The sequence below is a fragment of the Crocuta crocuta genome, unplaced genomic scaffold (assembly GCF_008692635.1).
Source record: "Crocuta crocuta isolate KB4526 unplaced genomic scaffold, BGI_CrCroc_1.0 scaffold564, whole genome shotgun sequence".
Taxonomy (NCBI): domain Eukaryota; kingdom Metazoa; phylum Chordata; class Mammalia; order Carnivora; family Hyaenidae; genus Crocuta; species Crocuta crocuta.
In genome coordinates, this window is record NW_027533010.1 from 2,370,610 (window position 1) to 2,383,310 (window position 12,701).

Genomic DNA, 12,701 nt, shown 5'->3' on the forward strand with positions numbered 1-12,701 from the left:
GTCTGGTAATATATTAGTTGCTACTATTTTAATCAGCATAGTTAAAAGAATGATAAAACTGGAAAACCTTAATCTGTCAGTTTACAAATTTAAAGTTGATGCTTGCTATTTTATTTCCAGATTCTGACAGGGTAGGTATCAAGATAACCATGAAACTAGTATAATAGATAACTGAAGAAAGATTATATCATGTGGAAAGGACAAAAATGACAATGTGAAATAAAACAAGTGGTCTTGAATGGCACTTGATTTCTGAGAGGAATCATGAGAATGCATAAAATATTAGTAAATTTATGCAATACATAAAAGCAAAGAGACAAAAATACATAGAGCCGGTGGAACAAACAGCAATAACTGTAGCTGCTAATCAGATAATGGTACTCAACATGGAAGAACAGAACTGATAGCATATTTAGGAATTTATGCACTAGGAATGAAAACGCTGAATAGAGTTGAAAGAAACAGCACCAATTATGACTATTATACCCATATTTTTGGAAGATTTTACCCCTTTCCTCTGAGGTCTATAGAGATTTCAGAATAAATTTTAGTCAAAGTATAGGGACCAGTAATTTACTATTTTAACAATAGGGCGTGTTGAAGCATGATACCAAAGTTGGATTGAATGCCCTTGTAAAGTCTCTTCTAGTCCTTTTTAATACTATCCAAGCCGCTACTTCTGAGAAAGATACAAATTTTTTTTGTGTATGTGACCCCAATTTATTATTTTTCTTAAATACAGCATAAATCCATGAAACACACTCCAACATCTGGGACTTATGTATAAATTTGTTTGAAAATATTGTACTGCCATTGTTGGCAGAAATTCATGAAGCAGTGTTACAAACTAAATCATTCCTTTTTTTCTAAGCCATTCTTCTGAAATTGGCTGACAGGCAAGAAATTGAAGTCTTAATTTTCTAAGATCTTTTATCTTGCTACCATCTTTCTATCTCTGATTATATTTGAGATTTGGGGGAAACAGGTTGTAAAGTTATTTGTGATTTTGGTACATGTGCTAATATTTGTATTATCCATTTCCCTCTAACACAGTGAATTTCTTCAGATGTCTTCAGATTGGCTTTTCAAAACAGGATCTAAATAAATAGAAACTTCAAATTTATCTATAGATGATATACTAAAAAAAAGAGAAAAGGAAAATGGCTTTTACTTTCTTATGTAAGGAGAATTTTTATCCTCTCAATCTGATTTTAGAAATAACCAGTTTGGGCTATCAATCTAGGTCATAAAGAAAGTTGATGATGTCCTCCATATATTCTTGTTGATAGTGAATTCCACAGTTTTAATTAGCTTCACAAAATAAAACTAAATTCTGAGGAAGTGTGTATGTATGAATTATATGTATTTATGTATATATAATGTGTATATAATCTATATATATGTGTGTATACATAGTATATGTGTGTATACATATCTATATGCTTTGTGGAAGAAACACAGGTATCAATTATTATCAAAATTCCTTATCTAAAAAAAATCATGAACTTTTATTAACAATCCAGGATTTGTTTAGCCTCATGTTAAACATTTTGAAAATCAAAACATTAACTTTTTTTGTTCTCAAGGATAGTGCTATTAAAAGATCTCTAACCTCAATGGTTAATAATTTTTACTTACAGGAAAAAAACCTTTTGAAATTTTATTGGGGGACTTATTAGTCTATTTATATGTATTTCTAAAAACTGAAAATAATTAATGTGCAGGGGATAATTGTAGCTAGTATATAATCATATAATCCTACTGTTCTTATGAAACCACTTGGCTGGCAAACATATTCATTATGGTTTCAAAAGAAACACCCTATTGATTCATCAGGAAAATCTTTGGGATCTAAGTCTTATTATTTCTGCTTATGCTGTTGAACATTAGTACATTTGGGGCTAGAAAAGGAGAAAGAAGAGATAGATTAGGGTAATGACAGTATTTATGGATTTTCCTCTTCTCACCTAAAATTAGGAAGTCAAGTAACAGAATTGCAAATGAATGTAAAGTGGATTTTTTTATACTATTACAGAAATTTTAGAGATGAAGACACTTAAGCTTTATTCTGTAACTTTTGAACAATGGCTTTTACTCCCACCTATTTTCTAATTTTATAATAAGAATTGGCTTTATAATCAGAATTTCCTTGGTATAAGAAATAGCTTTGCTTTTTATGAAAATAACTGTCTTTTAAAATATTAATAACATATATAATTGAATATACTGGTAATATATAAGAAGAAAAAGTCAAAAGATTAAAGCAGTAAGGAATACCAAAATATAGTGGAATATCAGTCAGTATTATGGGATGTCAGAGGTGAGCCCTTCTTTTATCAAAACAATTCTACTAGGTGATCCATATTATATAAATTTGGGTACCAAAGGGCTTATATTATAAAAGGCTTTAGCATTATCACAAATATTAGAGTAAAAATTTAATATAGTCAAATTAATCACATGAAAAGGTAAGAAAACTGATCATGTTGAAGTGTTTCTAATATTTGGAAAATGTTATTAAAAAAGAAGTATAAATATTACTCAAATTTTGAAAATCATGGCAGAAGCAAAATTAAATAAGGAATAGCAGTAATAAATAAATAAAAACTTAGTCAAAAATATATTAAATGACAAAATAGCCAGTAGTAGAACTGAATCATTAAGATCAAATATGCTTATACCAAAAGGCATAAAAGTATTAAAAATTCTATTAGAATTAGAAAGAACTCTTATCCTAAATATTAAAATAAATAGCAATGACTATTAAACATTACTCCTAAAATATCTGGGAGGAAAAGAAATAACACAAAGCAGAGAAAATGAAAGACACCTCACTATTCCCAATGTGGTTATTATTTATGGAATGGATAAAACATGTAGAAAATGTCACTACAGTTAGATTAACACATAAACAAACCAACATGCCACAACTACCTAAATAGTTTTGTAGAACAGCTGAAAAAGTAAATTTCATCGAATTTAGACGGCTTATAATGGAATAAATAAGTATGGCGAGGTATTAACTAACCCTAAATGTCACAACGGGCAGCTTCTAGCCGGTTCATTGAAGCTGGATCTCGGCCACACAAGGATCATTGGACAAGAAATCAGTTGAGATGGACTAGAGCTGCCCAGTTGTCTTAATAATGAATGCTCCACACTGTCTGTTAAGTAAAAAGGAAAAAAAGTATAGATCAGAAATGAACAGGAAAGAAAAACAAACTAGAGTAGATGAATGTAGGACATCAATGAACATTTACACAATACTTGTAAAACATGTGTAGTAATTTTATTGATTGTTAAGAAGTGAGAGAAGTTGAATAGTATCAGTCCTCCAACTTTGTTCTTTCCCTTTAATATTGTGTTGGCTATTCTGGGTCTTTTGTCTTTTCATATAAACTTTAAAATCAGTTTGTCAATACCCATGAAATAACTTGCTGAGATTTTGACTGGGATTGTGTTGAACCTGTAGATAAAGTTGGGAAGAACTATGATATCTTCCTATTCATATACATGGAACATCTCTCCAATTATTTAATTCTTTGATTTCTTTTATCAGAGTTGTGTAGTTTTTCTCATCTAGATCTTGTACACATTTTGTTAGATTTATACCTAAGTATTTCATTTTTAATTTTAATTCATTGCTGGTAAGCAGAAAAGCAACTTGTATCCTACAACCTTGCTATAATTGCTTATTAGTTCCAGAAGTTTCTTGGTCAGTTCTTTTGTATTTTCTACATTTTCTACAGATCATGTCATCTGCAAACAAAGGCAATTTATTTCTTTCTTCCCAACTGTATACTTTTGTTTCCTTTTCTTGTCTTTCTGCATTAGCTAGTACTTCCAAGTACAATGTTGAAATGGAGAAGTGAAATGGGACATGCTTGCCTTGTTCCCCGTTACTAATTTTAATACATTTAAAAACACCTTTGAATCGACCAAGTGTTCACATAAGAAATTTTTTTAACATAACATTACATAACAAGTAATAATTAAGATTAGGAAAAAATTATAGGCTCAGGGCATGAATAGAGCTGAAAGTAATCTTAAGGGTGAAGCCTTATTAATTATACATATAGCACTTCAATTATTTTTCAAGTGTAATGTTCAATAAATGTTTGATGAAATGAACTACTGAGAATGAGTTGTTAACTTAAAACTTGTCTTATGATACAGTCCATATGACATGTGTATGCAAGGGCCACCTTATTTATGTGATTTATTAATTAACTAATGGCCCATAGTTCATTTAGATTCTGCCAGATTTGACAGTACCTACAAATATGAGTCAGAAACAGTAATAATGGTTTTTATCCATAATAATTTAAAGTTTTATTTTAGCTATAGTTTGTTTCTATTTCATTTTCAATTAAATCTTTGTCAAAATTAGAAGGATAAACAAACTTACTTGATTTTGAGTCTTTTTAAAGAAACTTTCTTAAAGAGCATTCAAAAAAAGGGAAAAAAAATACCAAAAGATAGAAAGATAGAAAGTGAAAATAAAAGAGCTAAGGTAACTTGCAGGTAATATAAGCATTATGAAATGATGTAAATTGGTATATATGAAAAAGAGAAAATTGACAGTATAAAAGAGAAACTATATCCTATAAATAGTTTCAAGTAAAAATTATTTTGGCCAATTTTTAAAGTGGAGGAGGAGGGTTTTAAATAAATCTTGGTTAAAATTTCCAGAATGACATAAAGGTCTCTTCCTTAAAGGTTTACAACATGAAACAGGCTTTTTCCATCTTGCAGTGAAGAGAGTTCAGTTTTAAGAACATATCATTGCAGAAAGAATGAAGGTAAGGTGGTTTGCAGTTTACAAATACTTTAAAATATGTCCCTAATGTGTTCATTCTGAAGTTTTAAAGATCAGCAACAAATACATGCTTTTAAACAACACTGTTTCATGAAAGGTATAACTGAAGTATGAAGTACTCAAGAAAGAATGGCTAAGTGAATGTATAAGAAATTTCAATGTATTTTATCTGATTTAGTTGTGTGGAGAAAGCTAACTCAACTGATAGAAACTTATCTTAAGTCTGAGTAATGGAAAAGTAAGCAAAAATAATTGCTTTGGTAATACAAAGTTACAGAAGACATTTCTAAGTGGACCACTAATGTACAGCATTACTATACTGTGATTATAGTATAGGTGACTATAATTAATTAATACTGTATGCATATTTGGAAGTTGCTGAGAAAGTAGAGCTTAAGAAATTTTTTTAAAAAAAAATTTTTATAGTTTATTTATTTTTGAGACAGAGAGAGACAGAGCATGAGTGGGGGAGGGGCAGAGAGAGAGGGAGACACACAATCTGAAACAGGCTCCAGGCTCTGAGCTGCTGAGCTGTCAGCTCAGAGCCTGATGCAGGGCTCGAACCCACAAACCATGAGATCTGACCTGAGCCAAAGTCGGACGCTTAACCGACTGAGCCACCCAGGCGCCCCAGCTTAAGAAATTTCTTATCACAAGAAAAAAAGTTTGTAAGTATGTGAGGTTTTGTAGATGTTAACTAGACTTACTGTGATGACCATTTCATAATATATACATATACTGTACACCTGAAACTAAATGTTATATGTCAACTATATCTCATTGCTATTTCTGTCACATATTACTTATTGTGGTGTTCTCAGATGTTTTGTGGTTTTCACCTTCAGAAAATTTTCTCCTGAAATTATAATCAGCTAAAATGGTTGGTAATATTGACATGGGTGGGAAAAAAATAGAAGAGTAGAGAGTGGTCCTGGCTCAAGCTGTGGTTTGAGAAGGGGTACGCCTGTGTAAAAAGTTAGTCATTAGTGTAAAATGACTAATTAGTGTAAAAACTAATAAAATTTGAGTAAGGTATATAGTTTAGTTAAGAGGACATATTAGCGTTCATTTTCTGTACTAGTACCCTCCAGTGAAAGAACAGTTGGGTGAAGGATATACAGAAACTCTATTCTATAACTTTCCTGTAAATCTGAAATTACTTCAAAATACAAAATTTTAAAAAAAAGTTAAAAGGACCAATATGTTTGAGAAAAATGAAGTGTTTGCCAGGATGTCTGTGCATGGAACACTTATTTTCTCTTATCTCTAAGCAGTTATTAATTCTAGTCTGATATTTTCTTCTGTTCTCTGCATTATATGTTTCTTTCTGTTTGTTATGATCTCATTCTGGAGGTTTTCTTCTAACGTGACTGCATGTCCATATTTAAGGAGGAAGCACTCAAGTCCTAATGGGAAATTCTTTGTGCACGGATAGTTTTATCAATGAGCTTTACTGATAGGCATTTCATAGGGCCAGCTAAGTGTTTCTCTTGTTAGAAAACATGCTTCTGTTAGACTCCTGGATCTGCCACTTATTATGAGCTCTACTTATTTAGGCAATTTACTTTCATGCTTAAAGTGATCAAGGTTAATAGTACCAGTAATCAGATATACTGGGATCCTGTATCCCTTGAAATAATACATTGAGAAGGGCATATCACTTCTGTGATATTTTTCCCCCAAATGCATAACTTCCATTTTTTTTCTTTTAAGTTTTATTTTTTTTAAAGTAATCTTTACATCCACAGTGAGGCTCAAATTTACAACCCTGAGATGAAGAGTCACGTGCTCTACCAACTAAGCCAGCTAGGCACCCCTGCATAACTTCTGTTTAATCAAGAGAAAATACCAGACAAACCCATTGATGGATTGTCAACAGAATAACTGACCAGTGCTCTTTAAAAGTATGAAGGTCATGAACAACAAGGAAAGACAGTAAATTTCAGATTGGAGGAAAGTAGGAGAGATGAAAAATTAATATAATGGATTCTTGGGTTAGATCCTGGAACAGAAAAAGAAGGTTTGTGGAAGAACTGGTGAAGTCTAAATAGTGTTTGTAGTTTATAGTATTGTACCATTGCTAATTTTTATTTTTCTTAATTGTTCTATGATTATATAAGTTGTTAAAATTATGAGAACTTGGGTTAATGGATACATAAACTCTATTATTTTTTGCAACTCTTCTTTAACTCTAAAATTATTTAAAAATAAATGGTTAAAAACAGTTAAAAGGACCAGGATGTTTGAAGGAGGGAAATGGATATTTCCCAGGATATTTATACATGGATTCCCTCTCATTAATTATGCTTGAAGGATGGTGAATCCTTTTAGGCTTGTAAATTCAAACAAATCAAGGGTATTTTTGTTTTACTATTAAAATGTGTGTTTATTCTTTTTGTCTTTTTCTGTATTTTGAGAATTACTCCTTTTTTGGCTGGAGTTTTGTCTCTGTTTTCCCTATTCTAGCATTTTATCCTTCATCATTTTATCCTTCATATTCTGTATTCTGGGAGGATTTCAAAAAATTCTTTCTCTATCAAGGAATTGTTTTTATGTAGTAACTACTGGTCCTTTACAGCAAAGACAAATTTAAGTTTTCCATCATATCAATAGTTTCTTATGGTATTTTCTCACACTGGCCAGCAACTATTTCATCTTTCCTGTTTTTGAGCCTGTAATTACTGGGAACATGGGATATATTTTTACAACTTTATTTAATTTCCTCTTATATATACAATTTCTAGTGCCTCTAGATTGGTAAGATTTTAGCTCCTGCTGCCTAGTTCTCTATTGAATAAAATAATTTATTCTTCAGAATATGAGACTATGTAGAGTTTGGCTTTGTACAGTGCATAAAAATTTATACCCTCCTGTATGTTCAGAGCTGCAAAGCAGACTTTTCCTGTCCCTGCCCTCTAGTATGCAGCGCTTTACAGTTGTCATCCTCTACTCTGAGGACTTGCTGAATATGTGGAAATTTTAGTCTCTAAATTGCTTTATGAGAAGTGTTACTGATACTGAAATGAGGAAATGGTTAGGAAGAAGATAGTAGTGGAAAATTTTTAGTTTAAGTGTACATTATGGGTCTCTCAGCTAAAAACAGAGAGTGGTAACAGGTCAAGTCCTTTACTAATTTACTTTTGAATCACAGTGTCTTTCTACAGTGTAGGATATAGTATGTAAATAGCTGTGTTTTTTGTTCAAGTCCAATCAATGCTTTAATTAGAAGAAATTCCTCAGAGGTGTCTGGTGGCTCATTGGTTAAGTGTCCGACTCTTTATTTGGACTCAGGTCATAATCTCACGGTTTGTGAGATCAAGCCCAAGTTGGGCTCTGCACTGACAGCATAGAGCCTGCTTGGGATTGTCTCCCCCTGTCTCTCTGCCCCTCCTCTGCTTGCATGTGCTCTCTCTCTTTCAAAAGTAAGTAACCATTAAAAAAAAAAGAAGAAATTCCTCATAACTTGGCAAGTAGTTAAATATTATTAACATTAAATATTTTCATGAATAGCTATTATACATTGGAGTTAAATAAAATGAGCATTTATTTATTTTTCTTTTCAACCTTCATTTTATTTTTCAAAATTTTATTTAAATTCTAGTTAGTGAACATTCAATGTAATATTGGTTTCAAAAGTAGAAATCAGTGATTCATCACTAATATACAACACTCAGTGCTCATCATAACAAGAGCCTTCTTTAATACCCATCACTCATCTAGCCATTCCCCCACCCTCCTCCCTCCATCAACAACCCTCAGTTTTTGTTCTCTATTTTTTTTACAAATAGTTTGTTGTCCAGTTGGTTTCCATATAACACCCAGTGCTCATCCCAACAAGTGCCTTCCTCCATGCCCATCTCCCCCCTCCCCCACCACACCCATCAGTCCTCAGTTTGTTTTCAGCATTCAAGAGTCTCTCATGGTTTGCCTCTCTCCCTCTCCCCCACTATTTCCACCCTTCTCCTCCCCTATGGTTCTCCATTAAGTTCCTCCTAAACGTGCAAACATATGATATTTATCCTTCTCTGCCTGACTTATTTCGTTCAGCATAACACCCTCAAAGTCCATCCATGTTGCTACACAAGGCCAGATTTCATTCTTTCTCATTGCCATGTAGTATTCCATTGTATAGATAAACCACATCTTCTTGATCCATTTGTCCGTTGATGGACACTTAGGCTCTTTCCATGTTTTGGCTATTGTTGAGAGTGCTGCTATGAACATTGGGGTACATGTGCTCCTATGCATCAGCATTTCTGTATCCCTTGGGTAAATTCCTAGCAGTGCTATTGCTGGATCATAGGGGAGTTCTATTGTTACTTTTTTGAGGAACCTCCACACTGTTTTCCAGAGGGGCTGTATAAAATGAGCATTTAATTTAAAGATGAACTTCAAACTATAATTTGCCCAGTTTCCAGTATTTCAATTAATCCTCATAAGAACAAATTTACCGGACATATATTAATGCAAAAATACTTTTATAGTTTATAAAAAACTTTATAATTTTCTACCTAGATCTTTCTTACCTACAGATTTGATACTGATCTTAAAAGCATATTAATTCAAATGCCCAGATACACAAAGATTTTCTTTTTGTTCCTTCCTGTAGTCTAGCTCAATCGGCTAATTTTGACATTCTGTGATTTTGCTTTGACTTTCAAACTCAATTATGTATAAGATGTGACTCTGCTGAATTAAAAAATGATAGGCTAATTAATATCTTACTCATCTAGTAGTTTCTATATTGGTATTTCTATATTGAGAGTGGCATGTGCCTTAAAGTCAATGAGTAGTTTCTAGCAAACAGTCTTTCATAGCAGTTAGACTTGTGCTCTGGGCTCTGAATAAGGTCTTTATTTTATTGATTAGATTTAATGCTTCAAGATAGTTTTTATATCTGAAATTGCTAATTTGGAATATGTCCAGTTAACACCCTTAAAATTATAATAATTAGAGCTCAAATTATTCTAAGGAATATTTCCAGTTTTCTCTTTTAACTCACCAAGGTATTTGGCACAACAGAGAAAATTTGCATAATAATAGCAAAAGCTAATGTTTCAAATGTCAATATGTTAATATTAGTCTACTTTAATATGTTTCAGGAAAAGATCATCAACTAATGATATAACAGTTGCGTATTAAGGCTTCTATGTTATAATACAAATGTACTATAAACAACAGGAGATTATTTTCCACACAATAAAACTTGTATATTAAAGCATTTCTACAGGCTTGTATAGTTTTAGAAAACTATGGAAGTGTTTTTAGAGTTTCTATCCTTGAGTGAGGTGGCATATTCTATTGAGGGCCATCAAATCACCTAAAGAAAATTACTGAGTATAAAATACACAGAACATTAGAGCTTAAAAAATAAAACCAGTAAGTATAAAACTATACAATAGCCCTGTGTTCCACTTTTGGCTTTTAAAGTTTATTAAATTTTCTTTTTTATATTCTCATCTCTAACAAAAGAGGATTTTTGGGATTTCTTCCCTATCCCTCTAAATTAAAAATAAAAGGTTAAATTCCACTGATACTGAGACATACATCACTTCATATTTCGAAACCTCTGAATGAGCATACGTTTCCAATTGATGGCAGTGATTTTTTCCTTCATAGTGATAAATAATGGTGTGTCTTATAACTCATGATGTTGCAGATTCAATGAAATCTGATACTCCAGTTGTATGAGACATTATGGGCTTTGGAGTAAGCTAGTTAAGCATAGTTCATAGCTCTTCAATTCTTCCCTAATCCTTACATTTTAACTTGGGTAGGACTAAAACATTCTCTAGGATGTATCCCATATGATAACCAGAATTATTAGAACCCTTAATGAGACAGGTTAAATTGAAACAAGTCAGTAGTTTTGTTCCCCTTTGGCCTGTGGTATAGTAAAGCAAAGATCTGTATCAGGATAGAAGGGGTAAAGTTTCTTCTAGCAGCATTTCTTTAGACGTGAAGAGACAGGTTACTGATTCCAGTTTTAGGCTTATATACACACAGAGAAGACACCTATTCATGCTTCTGTTATGATTTATACTCAGCATAAGTGTACTTTTTATGTGACTAAAGAGTTAGATGCCAGTTTCTCTGTATAATTTCTGCCATTTTCTACTCATAGATTTAAGAAAATATAGAAAAGTGTTTACTCTTAAACTAGAGGAATTAAACTTTAAATAAGAATGTGTAACATTAGGGGTGCCTGTGTAGCTCAGTCAATAAAGCATCTGACTCTAGATTCTCATTCAGGTCATGATCTCCGGTATGTGAATTTGAGCCCCACATCAGGCTCTGCGCGGTCAGTGTGGAGCCTGCTTGGTATTGTATTGTCTCTCCCTCCTCCTCTCCCTGCCCCTCCCCAGCTAGCATTCTCTAAGTAAATAAATAATCTTAAAAAAAAAAAAAAAAAGAATGTGTAACATTAACATTCTTTGGAAATTTCTTCTAGTACTACTCAAGTAGTAAAACTTTAGTCCTCTGTGTTTATATATATAATGTATAAAATCAGTAACTGAAAATAACTAGTACTTGCTTAATATAGCAAAGCTTTCAGCTATTCCTAGAGAAGTATATTTGGAGAAAATGTTAACCACTGAGAAAATCTGTTTTGGAAGATTTTGATACTATAATAACCGTATAAATAAAGTTTAGGAACACTTTAGGCTTTGACACTAGGTCAACATGGTTTTATTTCATGTGTACAGTACAGTAGTAATAGTGGTGAAGGGATGCAGTGAGTGGTAATGGGAAGAGGAGATATGAGAGAGTGGGGAGGCTCCTTAAAGTACACTGTCTTGGCATTGACTTCTAACATATGGGATGGCTCAGAAGCATAAATAAATATGAGTGTGAAATAGCTAATCTCCATCGTTTTGTTGTAGAATATGCTGACATTCCTTACTAAAGTACACTGCAAGCAAAATTCATATTACCATCACAATAGTTAATCAGTCTGTGGTTCTTCACTTAGAGATGTAGTCCCATTTCCCCCAAGTAATGATTAAGCATTTCAATAAGAAACTCTTATTGAAGATCATAAGGGAATAAGCAGAATTTAGTTGAAATCTATTGAATATACCCATGTATCTAACTAGATTCCCACTTGTTGGCTTGCATCTGATTTAGGATGCATGAGCAGTTCCCAAACTAGAAGAGTAGATTGTGAACTGTTTTTATCTCCCCATAAATGCTACATTCTGTTAACTAACACACATAACCAAAATCTGAGTATAAGAAATATTGAGGCAAATTCAGTGAGACAAAAAGTACACTAGGGGATACCAGGGATTTGTAGGGAGAAAAGAATGGGAAGTTATTGTTTCATGGGTACAGATTTTCAATTTGAGGCAATGAAAAAGTGTGGAAACAGATAGTGGCAATGGTTGGAAAGCATTGTGGATGTAATTAATACCACTTAGGTGTACACTTAAAATGGCAAATTTTAAGTTATATATATTTTACTACAATAAATAAAATTTTTGACCATGTGTGGTTTATAACTTATTCAAACTAATTAATAAAAATTACAGTTAATTTAGAATTGTATGTCCTTCACATGAAAGAGTTCATTAATTCTGTTCTGATTATAAATGTGATCTAAATATCTGAAGTTGTTCCTTTTCAGAAAAGAAATTTGAAGAACTTGAAGTATGACTGAAAAAAACAAACAAAAAATCAAAACAAACTTCTTACTTTAATTGGTTCGGGCTGCATCACAGGTGTAGGCATAGCAATGGCACTTGGAGCATAAACCTGGTGATATGTTGCTTGAACTCCATGATCAGAATAAGGCTGTTAACAAAAATAGAAAAAAAATGTATCGCCTTTCATTTATTAATTCAAAGTTTTATTCACCATTGCAATGTACTAGGCATTTTAC

The 12,701-nt window shown here is 32.3% G+C and overlaps 2 protein-coding genes across 4 annotated transcripts in view; both read right to left on the reverse strand.

Annotated features, from left to right (window-relative positions):
- Positions 1–3,080, reverse strand: part of RFTN2 (raftlin family member 2) — a 98,709-nt gene extending 95,629 nt beyond the window's left edge. For all 3 annotated transcript variants that reach the window (XR_013330669.1, XM_077745769.1, XM_077745767.1), the window contains exon 1: positions 3,029–3,080. The gene's annotated coding sequence lies outside the window, so the exon portion shown is untranslated. The remainder of the gene's footprint in view (positions 1–3,028) is intronic.
- Positions 2,838–12,701, reverse strand: part of BOLL (boule RNA binding protein) — a 36,189-nt gene continuing 26,325 nt past the window's right edge. The window contains exons 10-11 of the mRNA XM_077745773.1: positions 12,515–12,613; positions 2,838–3,164 (exon numbers count right to left, since the gene is read on the reverse strand). Of these exons, the coding sequence (XP_077601899.1) occupies positions 3,141–3,164; positions 12,515–12,613 (123 nt within the window). The 3' untranslated portion in view covers positions 2,838–3,140. The remainder of the gene's footprint in view (positions 3,165–12,514; positions 12,614–12,701) is intronic.